The 14,897-nt window shown below is 39.8% G+C and overlaps 1 protein-coding gene across 1 annotated transcript in view; it reads right to left on the bottom strand.

The window, feature by feature from the left end:
• The window catches only part of EHHADH (enoyl-CoA hydratase and 3-hydroxyacyl CoA dehydrogenase), a 35,113-nt gene extending 21,802 nt beyond the window's left edge, over window positions 1-13,311 (bottom strand). Inside the window, exons 1-2 of the mRNA XM_079100613.1 lie at window positions 13,170-13,311; window positions 4,060-4,163 (exon numbers count right to left, since the gene is read on the bottom strand). Of these exons, the coding sequence (XP_078956739.1) occupies window positions 4,060-4,163; window positions 13,170-13,243 (178 nt within the window). The 5' untranslated portion in view covers window positions 13,244-13,311. The remainder of the gene's footprint in view (window positions 1-4,059; window positions 4,164-13,169) is intronic.
• Window positions 13,312-14,897: the final 1,586 nt, after the last annotated feature.

Below are 14,897 nucleotides of genomic sequence, written 5' to 3'. Positions count from 1 at the left end.
TGTCGGGTCCTTTAGTCACAGCAGCAAAAAAGTTGAGTAAAACACTAAGCAATTTCATATAGTATATCACTTAATTTTCAAAACATCTAGATTAAATACTTTAACAATCTCCATTTGACAGGTAAAGAAGTTAGGCTTTGAGATATTAACTGATGAGTTGAGACATACAATTAGTAATTGATAGTCCAAGGATTTACACTCAGGCAGTTTGACTACAAATCCTGATGCTTAAATGCTGTACTACAGTCTCCTACTTATTACATGAGGGTAGTGTTATTACTGTCCCAATTTGACAGAAACCAAGGCAGAAAGGCATAGAAATCTGTTTTAAATTATTTCCAGCATATAGAAATCCAATTAATTTTTGGATACTGATTTTATATCTAGCAAAACTGCTAGATTCTTTTTTTAACCCTAACAAATTTCTGATAGATTTTTTCACTTTTTCTACAAATGTTATTACACCTTCCTTTCCAACCTTCTTTTTCTAGCTCACTGGGCCACATAGGACCTCAAATAGAAATAGTATGAGTAATCAGCCTTCAATATTTTCGTTCTCATAAAGAAAGTCTTCAGTTGACCATTTGCTTGATGTATGCTGATTTTTTTTTTTTTTTTTTTTTTTTTGCGGTGCTGGGGATCGAACCCAGGGTCATCATGCTTGCAAGGCAAGCACTCTACTGACTGAGCTGTCGCCCCAGCCCTGATTTTTTTTTTAAAAAGGTATATTTGAACTGATTGAAACATTTCCTTTTTTTAACCTAGTTTACTAAGAGTTTTTGTTTTTGTTTTAAATTCACATTAAATATTATCAAATATTTTTTCCTGCATTTCTTGAAATAATCGTGATTTTTTTTTTTACTCTTTTAACAGGATGAATAATACTGATCTGTTGTTCAACTAATCTGGTATTTCTAGGACATAAGTGATATATTAGACCTTTTATATACTGTTAGGTTCAGTTTCAGAATGCACTAAGATTTTTATATTTACATTTTTTATATTTACATTGATGAATGAAATTGACCTGTAATTTTGCTTCCCTACACTGACCCAGTCAGGTATTAATGTCAAGCTTATGTTAGCCTCTGGAAAGGAGTTGAGACATAGACTAAGTTAAATACTGGCCACCCAAAACCGGGAAAGTGACTTTATTTGGAAAAAGAGTCTTTGCAGATGTAATTAAGTTAAGTAGAGGTCATATTCAATCACAGTAAGTCTATATAAGTTCAGGAAATTTGATATAGACCTATAGGGAAGAATGCAATGGAAAGACAGAAGCAGACTGGAGTGAAATATCTACAAACCAAGGACTGTCAGCACTACAAGAAACTGAAAGACACCTGTCATACCAGCCACTCCAGAAGCTGAGGCACGAGGACCACAAGTTCAAAGCCAACCTCAGCAACTTAGCAAGGCCTTAAGCAACCTAGCAAGGCTTTGTCTCAAAATAAAAAATAAAAAGGGCTGGGAATGTGGCTCAGTGGTTAAGCATCCCTGGGTTCAATCCCCAGTATGGAAGAAGAAGAAGGAGGAGGAGGAGGAGAAGGAGGGGAGGGAGAGGGGAGAGGAGAGGGAGGAGAGAAGGAGGAAGAGGAGAAGAAGTAGCAGCAGCCTCCAAGGCAGCAGGAGCTGGAAGAGACTGGAAGGGTTCTTCCCTAAAGCCTTAGGACAAAGAGTGGCCCTGCTAATACCCTAATTACACAAGTCTAGCCTGCATAGACAATCAGCTTCTGTTGTTGCAAGCCACTTGGTGTGTGGAAATGTCTTAAGGTGGTCCTAGGAAACTACTAATAAAGCAGAGTTCCCTTCCCTTTGAGTCTCTAAAACCTTTGTGTAACACTGGAATAATATTCTCCTTGTCTTTATAGCAGAGTTTGCCAAGGAAGTCATCTGGGCATGGAACTTACTTGGTGAGATTTTTTTGATTACTGACTGCATTTCTCTCATAGTTACAGAACCTCTGGGGTTTTCTATTTCTCCTTGAGTCAGTTTTGGTATCCATTCTTTTCCTGGTTCATAACAATTTCATTCTCTTCTTTAATGGTGACGGCATCTGCAGAGATCATTTCTGGTGTCTCCTCATATGCGTTGCTTCTGCCTTCTCTTTTTTTTCTTGATCAGTCTCCCAGAGGCTTGTCAGTTTTATTAGTCTTTTCAAAGAAACACTGACAATGTTGTTTCCCTTGATTCTCATTTATTTTTCTATTTCATTAATTTTTCTCTTCATTATTTCCTTCCTTCTACTTTATTTGGGTCTGTTTTACTGTTCGCTTGTTTTACCAGCTGCATCGTATCGATGCTTAACTCATTATGTTTTGACCTTTTTTTCTTTTCCAATACAGACTTTTATTTATTTATTTTTAAATATTTTTTTAGTTGTAGATGGATATGATATCTTTATTTTTTTTTTTAATGTGGTGCTGAGGATCAAACCCATTGCCTCACATGTTTGAAGCAAGTACTCTACCACTGAGCAATAGCCCCAGCCCTCTAATACAGACTTTTAAAGCACTTTTTCCTTCTCTCTTTTACTCTGGCTTCATCCCTCAAGTTTCATATGTTATGTTTTCATTGTCCTTCAGTTTAGAATATTATCTGAATTCCATTAAGATTTCTGTTTTGACTCAGAGGTTAAGAAATTTTCCAAACACAAGAGAATTTTAAATTATATTCTTGTTCATTTCTTGCCTAATACCATTGTCAGAGAATAGATTTTTAAACAAAATATATTGAGAAAGACTTTTTTCCTTTTCCTTTTGGTGATGGAGAGTGAACCCAGGGTTGGGAGAACATGAAGCACAAGCTCCGTCACTGAGCTACACCCCAAGCCCAAGACGAAAACAAACTTCAATGGTCCAGGCCTTGCTTGATTTTTGTAAATGTTCCATATGTAATTGAGAAGAGTGTGTGTTTTCCAATATTTGAGGTGCACTGTACTACACATATCCATTATGTCAAGTTTGATAATTCCTACTGCTTTTTTGGAAGAATATTCTCTTCTGTCCAGGAACTCTGGCTACATTCTGTCTTCACTTTCTTACAAAAAATATCAAGTTCTCTATATTTCTTATCTCTCTTTCTATGCTCCAAAGTTATCAGGTTGGCTGTCCAAGAATAAGTTTCTAATGAGTAAACGATTTCATAGCTAGTTAATTATTAGCATGTTATTTTAACTTTTCCCAGACTCAGTCTCCTCATTTGTAAGTGGGGATTGTAGAATTTACTCAGCATATAAACATAATTGTGTAAGACTGCTAATATTTTCATTATAATTAACACATAACCTGCACAGTACTGATATCTAACTGAATTTATTGTCATGATTCCACTATCTCTGTCTTTTCAGGCTACCATTAATATACATTATTTACCGCTGTTAGGTAAAATTCACTAAACCCTAATATCCATGTTCTTTCTGTCACAGGGTTCTTTCTATACATTCATTGGTGGAAAAAAGAAAGAGGTGCTATATCACTCAATAAATCACCACTTCAGATACTTTTGCCATACCTGAGCATCTTCACACAATGACCCAAGAAAGCAGTGCTGTGGGCACTGAGGTGGGTGCCCACCAAAAGGGAAAAGAACTCTATTTCAAGACTGTGTGAAATGAACAGTACATGTGCTGACCACCTTCTGTGTGCAGACGCTGCATGAAGAGTTCAGGTGAGGCGTCTCACTGAACCTCTCCAACACTTGCTTAAGACAGATGTTACTGTCCCTACTTCATAGATAGCTAAGTTGATGTTCAGGAGATTACAGAGAAAGGGTGGAGATGTGCAAAGCCGGTATATGCATCAGCAGGTGTATAGCAGCAGGTATCACGGCCATTAAGCCTGGAACTAAATGTCTTCCAAAGTCCCAACCCAGTAGAAAAGAAACAAAGCCAATGTCTTCTCTGGGTCTCACTTGGGATCTGTCCCTTTTCCCACAGTGTCTCTACTCCCACTCTGGTCTCCCATATCCACCACCCACATTAAGTGGGACATTAATACAGTGCAGATCTCTGTGACTAGATTCTACAGAGATAATGAGAGAGGGTCATACAAGTGTTACCTGCACAGAATATTCCATTTTCTCCAGATATCACAATGGCTTTTACCGTATGGTCTGATATGGCTTTCTTTAGTCCCTCTTTTATTCCATTGAGTACAGCCAAACTAAAAGGAAAAAAAATTACATGAAACTAATTATTTATAATTAAAGGTCTACCATCTCAGAGTTTTTCCTTTCCTAATACTGAAAAATTAAACACATACATATAGTATAAAAACCATAGAGATTTAACATTAAGGCTTTCACTAATTTGTTCATCACACAATATGTCTATTGTGAATTAAGCAGTGAGCTAATTAAATGAGTCCCCTTGAATAGTTATATTTTTTCTTCCACTCTGCTCTAATGTTAACCACTTACAATTAGCACTAACCAATTTTAATATATTGTTACACATAATATAGAAAAGTGCAAGGGATCACCTGCAAACGTACACAACTCTCATGGAAGGTGCAGTAAGGTAAGGGCTGTGCTAAAGGTACAAAGAAAGTGGTGGGGAAGTTCAGAGGGGACCACATTACTTTCAATTTGTCATACTGACAGAAATAGAAGGAAAGTAACAGAGAAATGGTCCAGATGATGAGACAGGGGTTGCTGGTTACCTCAGATATCCATCCCTCCTCACCTTCTTCAGATTATGAAAATGCCTACTTTTAGGGGAATACATGCTGACCCCCAAAGACTACATTTTCCATCCTGCTTTGAAGTAAGTTCTGCTCAAGGCTCTAAGTTCTGGTCAATAAAGCATATTTATGCAATTTTGGGGAAGAATCCCTAAAGAACTGAGTATACTTTCCTCTTTTTCTTTTCTCTCTATACCCAACAGGAATGCAGATGAAATAGATAAACGAGGAGCACCCATGATGGACCAAGAGGTAGAGGCCACGTAATAAAGACGACAGAGCAAAAGATAGACTGAACTGGGGTCACTGATGTTTGTGAAGCACCAATACCATTCCAGCACACTGCTGTGAGAGAAATTAATTTCTTCTTATTTAATTTATTATGAGTTTTCTGTCACTGATATTCAGTTTAATCCCAACAAATTAAGGAGATAAAGGACAGAGAAAGATAGGCATGTACAACAGATTTTTTCCATTTTCAGTATCTGAGAGAGACATCCACAGAAGAGACAGCTAGAGCCAAGACGGTAAGAGTCCAGGAAATGAAAAAATTTGACCTGTGTGCAGATTCTCTGGATTCATCCTTATTCAAGAAGGAGGAGAGGTTCAGCAGAGTGAACCTGTACCAAGGACCCCAAGAGATAAAGACCAAGGAGGGGGGTAGCCTCCAGGAGATTAACATGGAAAGGGAATGGCGAAAGAGGAAGACCTATGAAAGCAGTGAGATTCTGTGCTAAGCTTGTATCTGAAATGTCCCCCGAAGCTCATGTTGCCCCACCGAAGGCTCAACCCACCATGTTCAGAAGTGGGGATTTTGGGAAGTGTTTGGATCGTGCAGGCTCTAACCTCCTTAATGGATGAATCCATTAAGAGATTCACAGCTGGATGGCAAAAACTGCATGAAGTGGGACCTAGCTGGAGGAGGTGGGATGTGCTGTGGAGGGCATGTATCTTGTCCCCAGCCCCTTCCTTGTTTGCTTATTTGTTGCTCTCTCTCTCTCTCTCTCTCTCTCTCTCTCTCTCTCTCTCTCTCTCTCTCTCTCTCTCTCTCTCTCTCTCACCTGCCATTAAGGAGCTGAGTGCTTCATTCCTCCATCCCTTCCTGCCACGATTTTCTGCCCAGCCTCAAGCCCAAAGCAATGGAGCCAGTGGACCAGAGACTGAATCCTCTGAAACTGTGAGCCAAAATAAATCTTTCCTCCTGTTAACTTGTTGATATCAGGTATTATGTCACCCTGACAAAAGTGGACAAACAGACTGCTTAAGGGAAAAATTATAAAAGCAAATCATAATCAATATAATCAATTGTGTACAGTTCTTTTGTGTACAGAGGGGAAACGACCTAAAAGAAGAAAAAATAAATGAAAAAAAAAAAAAAAGGAACTCTATAAAAGTTCTATTGCTAAGATCAGCAACAATAGTCAAAACCCACATGGAGTACAGTAGACTCTTGCCCTTCCATACAATAATTACTTTTCACCTAGTAGCTTTTCACTTCTCTAACCTAGAGGAATCAAACAAAACCCCTCGCTTCCAACTGGTTAATTAGTTGTCAAATATGGTCACAAAATCAGATTCTGGACAATTATATAATATTGAAAAGTCCAAGGCATATGCAGTCATCCCCCCAATCTGTTGGAAGCTGGTTACAAGAACCACCCCTCTCCAACATGCTGAAATCGCTGCTCAAGTCCCTTATGAAAAATAGTGTGGTATTTGTATATAACCTACCCACATACCATCTCTGGATGGCTTGTAATACTCAGTGAAAGGTAGATTCATGTTAATAGTTGTTAAACAGCATTGCTTAGGGAATTACAAGGAAAAAAAATGATACTTCATGTTCATTAGGGAACCAGCCACCATGGGCCTAACCACATTTCCTATCCATGGTGGGCAGAATGGCAGATGTGGAACCCAGGGATACAGAGGGCTGACTGTGTTTCCTTCTGGGTAAAGGATGGCTACAAAATGAGCCAAAATTAGTTCAAAATTATTTTTATTTGTTATTAGTAGTAATACATGATAGCAGAATGTACTTTGACATACATATATGGGGTATAACTTCTCATTCTCCTGGTTGTACATGATGTAGAATTACATTGGTTATGTAATCATATATGCACATAGGATAGTAATGTCTAATTCATTCTACCATCTTTCCTATTCCCATTCCCCCTGCCTTCCCTTCATTCCCCTTTGTCTAATTCAATGAACTTCTATTATTCCCTATATTCCCCACCTCGCTTATTGTGAGTTAGCATCTGCATGTCAGAGAAAATATATGGCCTTTGGTTTTTTGGGATTGGCTTATTTCACTTAGCATGATATTCTCCAATTCCATCCATTTACTAGTAAATGCCATAAATTCATTCTTCGTTATGGCCGAGTAATATTCCATTGTGTATATATGCCACATTTTCTTTATCCATTTACCTATTGTAGGGCACCTAAGTTGTTTCCATAGTTTAGCTATTGTGAATGGAGCTGCTATAAACAATTAATGTGGTTACATCACTATAGTATGCTGATTTTAAGTCCTCTGTGTATAAACCAAGGATGGAATAACTGGGTCAAATGGTAGTTCCTTTCCAAGTTTTCTGAGAAATCTCCATGCTGTTTTCCATAGTGGTTACACCAATTTGCGGTCCCACCAGCAATGTATGAGTGTACCTTTTCCCTTACATTCTTGCCAACATTTCTTGTTACTTGTATTCTTAATAATTGCCATTCTCATTGGAGTAAAATGGAATCTCAGTGTAGGTTTAAAAAAAAAAAAAAACTACTATGAACTACTTTAGTTGTTCATAGACCTTTATTTTTTATTTTATTTATTTATTTATATGTGGTGCTGAGAATTGAACCCAGTACCTCACACATGCTAGGCAAGTGTTCTACCACTGAGCTGTGACCCCAGCCCCTCAGAACAGTTTTGATTTGCATTTCTCTAATTGCTAGAGGTGTTGAATATTTTTTCATATACTTGCTGACTGATGGTATTTCTTCTTCTAAAACATACAGTTTCTTACATGTGCACACAGTAAAAAAAAGGTGTTGCCCTTGTTCTGGAGACAGGCCTAGTAATGAGTCATGTCCTATACATATAAGGAAGGTTGACATTCTTCTGAACAGAAGGAAACATGGCTGGCTAAACTAGCAATGAAGGATTTAAACTATTTTCTTGGGTAAAAAAATGGATTATTCAAATAAGAATTTCTTGGGCTAGACATGTAGCTCAGTGGTAGAGTTCTTGCCTAGGAGGCATGAAACCTATGTTCAATGCTCAGTACTCCAAATTAAATAACAAATAAGAGTCTCTCAGTGAGCTAGGATGAGAGAACTTCCTACATAAAATGAGAAATAGGAAGGGAAAAAGGAGGGAAGGGAGGGAAAAAAATGTGTAAAGCCAAAAAAAAAAAAAAATGAGGTACAAAAATCTTAACAAACCTCTCTAAAGGTCATATGGTTAAGGCAGGCAATGATGAGTCAAAACTTCCTAGCATTGTCCTCACACATAATTACCTTTCACCTATTTATTTTTCACCTCTTAACCTGGAGGAAATCAAACAAGATCTCTTGCTTTCAACTGGTTAATTAGAAATCAAATCTGATCAAGAAAACAGATTCTGAACCATTATATAATACAGAGAAGTCCAAAAGGCATATGCAGTCATCCCTCGGCCTCAGTATGGGAAACTGAGTCCAAGACCACTCCACCCCAGGAAATAAAAATCCTCATATTCTCAGGTACCTTATGTAAAATAGTGGAGTATATGCATATAAACTACCCACATCATTTCTAGATTACTTTTATTAACCAATAAAACGTAAATGCTATGTACACAGTTGTTATTCCACATTGTTTTGGGAATGATAACAGGAAAAAATACTGTAAATGTTCACTAGAGACCAAATCATCCCGTGCCTCTAACCACATTTTTTTATCCAGGGTTGCTTGGATGGCAGATGTGGAACCTAGGGATGCAGAGGACCGACTGTATTTCCTTCTGGGTAAAGGAAGACTACCAAATGAGCCAAAATTAGCTCAGTCAGGGCCACCATGGACAAGGGTCCGGTTTTTCCCATTTCCAACAACCTCTTCTGTTTTATTTATGTCTTGTGAATTGTGAAAAACTCAAAAGTAGGAAAAAAGGGAAAGGAAACCGAATGAACAGATACAGTTTCACTAGGTTCCACTGCCAGACAGGACCCACAGCCTCCCAGCAAGGTAAAGGCCACAGGGACTAAGGAAGTAACAGAAAACAAGAGAAAATAGAATATGCCAAACATGTAAGGACAGCTTTGGTTTCAGGAGACTGTTTCCAGGTGTGCATTTGTATGTGGGTTTCTTTAGTTGCTATGTAAGACATAAGGTTTCTTACTATATGGATTAGTTTTATTAGGCCTGTCTCCCTTGCTCCGTGTTGTGTCTGACACTTATTAAGAGGGTGACAGTCATCTGAATAGAAGGAAAGATGGCTGGTTAAAGTAGCAATGAAGGATTTTAAATATTTGGGAAAAAATTTTTCCAATAAGAGTCTCTCAGTAACTGACCTATGTGGCAACTTCCCACATATGATAAGGAATAGGAAGGGTAAATAAGGAAGGAAGGAAAGAAAAGTATAAAGAAAAAATCAGGACACTGTTAGACTTGCTGAACAAGTCAGGATGTGAAATTTCTGTGCTTTAGCATATGGGTAAAAACAATTTAAAACCAATGGCAACAAACGTCTGTAAGATTGTTACAGACTTTATAGCAGCACAATTTGCACTAGCCTATAAAACTTGTCCACCTGCATGATAATTACCTTTCACCTTGTTATTTTTCACCTCTTAGCCTAGAGGAAAGCAAACACAAATCTATTGCTTTTGTCTGGTTAATTAGAAACCAAATCTCACCCTGAACAACAGATTTTGGACCATTACATAATAGTGAGTAGTCCAAAGACAAATGCATCTATCCCTCAGTATCTGTGGAGAACTAGTTCCAGGAACACCCACCACCCCTGAACATATCAACTCCTCAACCATGCTCAAGTTTCTTATATAAAATAGGGGAGTATCTGTATGTAACCTAGGCACATCACCATCTCTAGGTTACTTATATGACCCTATAAAACAGAAATGTTATGTAAACAGTTGTTAAAAATGCATTGTTTAGGGAATAATCTCTCTCTCTCTCTCTCTCTCTCTCTCTCTCTCTCTCTCTCTCTCTCTCTCACACACACACACACACACACACACACACACACACACACACACACACACACCCTATGTATCACTAGAGACCCAACCATCAGGGGCCCAAGTCCATTTTCTGTCTATGGTTGACTGAATGGCAGATGTGGAACCCAGAGATGCAGAGGGTTAACTGTATTTCCTTCTGGGCAAAGGAAGGCTACAAAATGAGTCTAAATTAGCTCAGTCAGTGCCCCTGAGGAGAGGAGACTACCTTCTCCCATTCAACCAACCTCTCCTGTTTCATTTATGTTCTTGTTAATTGAGACAAATTCAAAAACAGGAACAAAGGAAAATGGCTATCTCCCAGTCAGTTTTACTAGATTCTGCTGACAGAGACCACAGCCTCCCAACGAAGGCCACCAGAAAGTATTTCCCCCTTAACACTGCCAGGTTTAGGGGATGGAATCTGGGGGAAGATGACCATAAGGCTTCAGTTTATTCATCACAGCAGGCCTTGCTTTTTGTCAGTTTTATTTTCAATCAAAATTCATCAAATCATGTTTGTGGCTTCTTACCAGCATTTTTTCAAAGAAATAAGCAAAAAATAGAAGAGAAGAAAAATAGATTATCCCAAATTCTACAAAATGTTAAGAACAGGTTTGGTTCCAGGAAATTTTCTTTTCAGTTATGCATATGTTTGTAAGTATCTTGCTTTTGTTGTTGCTGTTGTTTTATTTTTGTATTTTAGTATCAGAGATTGAACCCAGGGGTGCTTAACCACTGAACTACATCCCCAACCCTTTTTTCTTATTTTTAATATTTTTTAGTTGTAGATGGACACAATACCCTTATTTTATTTATTTGTTTGTTTGTTTATTATTTGTGGTGCCAAGGTTTGAACCCAGTGCCTCACACGTGATAGGCAAGCACTCTACCACTGAGCCACAACTCCAGCCCCTCCACCAGCCCTTTTTTATATTTTATTTAGAGACAGGGTCTCATTGAGTTGCTGAGGGCCTCGCTGAGTTGCCGAAGACAGATTTGAATTCACAACCCTCCTGCCTCAGCCTCCTGAGCTGCTGGGATTGTAAGTATTTTGAGTTGTTCTGTACATGAGGTTCTTATTATGTGGATGATAGTAAAACAGCAACAAAAAAGTATGAAAGCCATCCTGGAGGACAGACCTGGTATTCAGGCATGTCCTACACTGATGAAGAGGGTAGGCATTCATCAGAATGGAAGGAAACATGGCTGGCTAAAGTAGCAAGGAAGGATTTAAACTGGACATAAAGAAAAACAGAATTATTCGAATAAGGATCTCTCAGTGAGCTTGAAAGAGAAAAATTCCTACATAAAACAAGAAGTATGAATGGGAAAAAAAGGAAAGGAATAAAGTTTAACAGAAACAACTGTTAAACTTGGTGAACACAGGCATGTGCACCCTAACTAAAATACAAGGAAAGAGAAAGACAAATGGAAAAGGGCAGGGAAGGATCTGTCCCCAAGTGGAGTTAATCTTGATAAAGCAGAAGTGGATCCTGAGTATCAGGCCTGCTAATAAGGGTTTATAACAGGCCTTATCACTAACAGGAATTAAGTCAGTTAACGTGTGTTAAGTGCCAGTTTAAAACCTCCATCTCATTTAATTCTTATAATATTGATTGACTGATTGATACTGAGGATTGAACCCAGGAGTGCTCTACCAGTGAGCTGAATCCCAGGGTCTCACTAAGTTGCCCAGTCTGGCCTCAAACTTGAGATCCTCCTGTCTCAACCTCCTGAATAGCGAAAATTAGAGATGTGCACACTACCCCTTGCTCCACAGAACTTTATGAGTTAAGTAATTACATTACTCCTGGGTTGGGGGTGGGACTAGCCAGCTAAATACGAGAAATACATCAAGCAATTACCAGAAAATATTGCTAGTTATAGGTACTAGACTATGAAACCTTTTTCCTAAGTTCTTGTTGGTAATAGTTGCCCATTATGAGCAGAAGCTCCAGCAGCAGCAGAATCCTAATATCTAGTAACCCAACCCGTACACAGTCCAAAGGGATATGGAATCATATTACTCACATGTTTCTTTGTTGAAACCAATATAATGAATATTTCACATGTTTTTTTCTAGGAATGGCAAGCAGACATTTTTGTGATTTAATTTCCCCTCTTTTTGTGTTACTAAATCCTATCATTCACATTATAATAAGTGCAATATTAACACTAAGGCTAAGAATCAAATACAATGACTTAAGGATAAAAAAAATTCAGCTAAAATTAGCAGGTTTCTTTCCATCTTTATTTGCTCAGCAGTGTGTGACGAGAATGTTCACTAGAGACCTATCTATGCTTTACATGTTCTCTATAAGTTATAATTTCTGCTTATCCGATGCTTTGAGGATGGGTGGCTCTTTCCAGCCTAAATATAGAACTAAATCATAGATATGGAAGAACCACACCAAGTGAGCTTCATTGATTTTCATAAAGGCAGCACTGATCTCACTTCAAAAAGTAATATTCTAAGTGCATTTCGCTTTCTAGGAAAGAACCTCAGGATGAAATAAAAGATTAACTTTCCCTAGTTTTTTGGAAAATACTACTTGGGGCTTACTCTGACATGGATACTCCATGAAAGCTCTCTGATTCTGAGGTTTAGAACAAACAGATCAGGGGAAATAATTTAGCTTTTCTGGGCCAGGGACAAATCTTTTCTCACCGTGTTGGCATTCACTAGGACCTACTGTATTTCATGTATCTTTTAACTTCTTTGTGGTGCTGGGGATGAAACGAGGGCCTCACGCATGTTAGGCAAGGCTCTACCACGGAGCAACACCCCCAGCCCCTTACTTTATCTTTCAAAAATGTCTAGCCACTTTACTGTAGGACACCTGGAGCTTTTACCACTCCTTTGTAAGGGCGGCCAGCACTCCCAGTAGAGGGAGTGCAACTGGATCACGGTCCTGCTCAGCACTAACTCAAATCCTTTGGAACTGAAAGTTTGAGAAGCAGAAGTCGTAAGCAAGCAGAAGGGTTCAGCACGCAGTGGGCGTCGACAGATTCGCCCAGCTGCACGGCACCGCTCAGCAGCATCTCTCAGCCTCAGTCTCCTGACTAGTCAAGAGGGGTCGAGAGTTTTCACGAAGATTAACCCAGCTCGGCTAGACGAAATGGCTCTGGCATATATTCTGGCTCCAGATGTCAGTGTCCTCAGTTTCAACTAGCAGGGAGAGTCAAAGGTTGGTCAGGCAGAGGCCGCAGACCAGCAATGCCCGCTGTCCCGCGCTGCGCGCCGAGGGGACGGAGCTTTACCTGATCGTGTTGACCGGCGGATTTCGGAGGCGGATCAGCGCCAGGGATTGAGGCAGCCGCAAGTACTCAGCCATTCTTCTCTTCGCCGAAGTTGCCAGGATCTACAGTCACCAAACGCAGCTGCTTTTCCCGGCTCGTTGGGCCAGTCATGGGAGGAGGGGCGGCGCGCTGGGCCAATGAGAGCCATGGCGCCGCCCCCTGTTGCTCCACCGCTTTCTCCAGCACGCGACCCTACCTCCCACCTAGGCTCCTCCTTCCCTGGACCCACCCCTATGCTCTGGCGATTGTGGTAACCTAGTCCTCTTCCTTGGCTCCTATCACGCTTGCACAACAGAGCTGCTCCCATATGACCAATGCAGCCAGTGGAATTGCCTTTTTCCTTTGCAACTCCCTGGCCCAAAGGCGCTAGCTTCTTGGTCAGGTTCTAGGTTCTTGGAGTTCTCATCCCTGTATTCATCTTCACAATCCTTAGGTACAAGGACAGATACCTGGCACCTTGATAATTATGTGCAATGATGCACGCCTGAAATAGAGGTACTACACATATTTATGTCACTCAAATGAGGATGGTACTAATGTCAACCAAGTATTTGCAAAAGTCATCTCTTCTGACTTACAGAGCAACCCTGCAACACTTTAAGAGTTCCCCATCTGTCCAATCCTTCCTTTTCTGCTGCTCTTCGAAGGGCTGGGATTTCTAATACTTCATCTATTCATCTGGGAACTGAATACCTGTCGTGTTCTGGACCTAGGCTGGAAACTAAAGATAGACAATACCCAACCCCTTTCCTCCAAAAGTCCCAGATGGAACAAGGCTCTTCTAAACGTGCTCCTGATCCCCACAATCCATCAAGTAGACAAGAGGCAGTCTGGAAGTTTCAAGGAAATAAATATATGTGACATTTTCTTCAAAAATGTTTTACGAATTTTAATAATGACTGAGGATTATTTTGATTCATATTCCTCTATATCTGAAAATAAAAGCAGGTTCCCACAAGAGAAGTACTGACTTCCCTAAAGTCCTGGTAAAAATAGCAGTTACAACTCCTTCAACCCAGCAAGACAACTGTCTCAATGATCAAAGCCAACATGTCAAATCACTATAAGTCCAGTGCATGTGCCTCTGAATGCAAACAACCAACCACAGCCTCTGGGAAACAATCAGCTTTTACAGGCGATTTCAATCTCGAATGCCTCCGAAAATGGCTAATCCCTAACTCTACCTTGCCAAAAACGAAACAAAACAAGATCAAAGGTCTGTTCTGCTTGCGGAAACACTGCATGACCAGCCTAGTTTTCCCTGCTGGTATGAAGAAATGAATTGAGCTTTGTCTTCATGGAACTGCTGGTCTCTAGGGGAACAACCTGCCATGGCATCCTACCAACTTGAACATTTCCACAAGGGCCAAATAGGCAAAGCTTAACAGCTCTGAATGGCCTGAAATTCCTCTGCAGCAGGAGGAGAGAATCAGCGTGGTGTGGAACCATCCTGAGGCAGTAACTCATCTTTGCCTGGTAGGAGTCAGTGATGGGCCATTCCTCTTCTATCTCCCTAGGTTCATTTGAAGGCAGAACTTTCTGTCTTGCTCCCCACCTTAACATACATCTGTAAACTTCCATGCAAATCCATAAAACTGTTTGTGATTGTTTAGAGTTGCTCCCTTAACAGGCAAGGGCGAGGGTAAGACCAAGGACACCCCTGAGGGATAACATGTAAGGGGACACTTG

Source organism: Sciurus vulgaris (assembly GCF_902686455.1).
Source record: "Sciurus vulgaris genome assembly, chromosome: 10".
NCBI classification, from domain to species: domain Eukaryota; kingdom Metazoa; phylum Chordata; class Mammalia; order Rodentia; family Sciuridae; genus Sciurus; species Sciurus vulgaris.
This window is presented reverse-complemented; position numbering and strand designations above follow the sequence as displayed.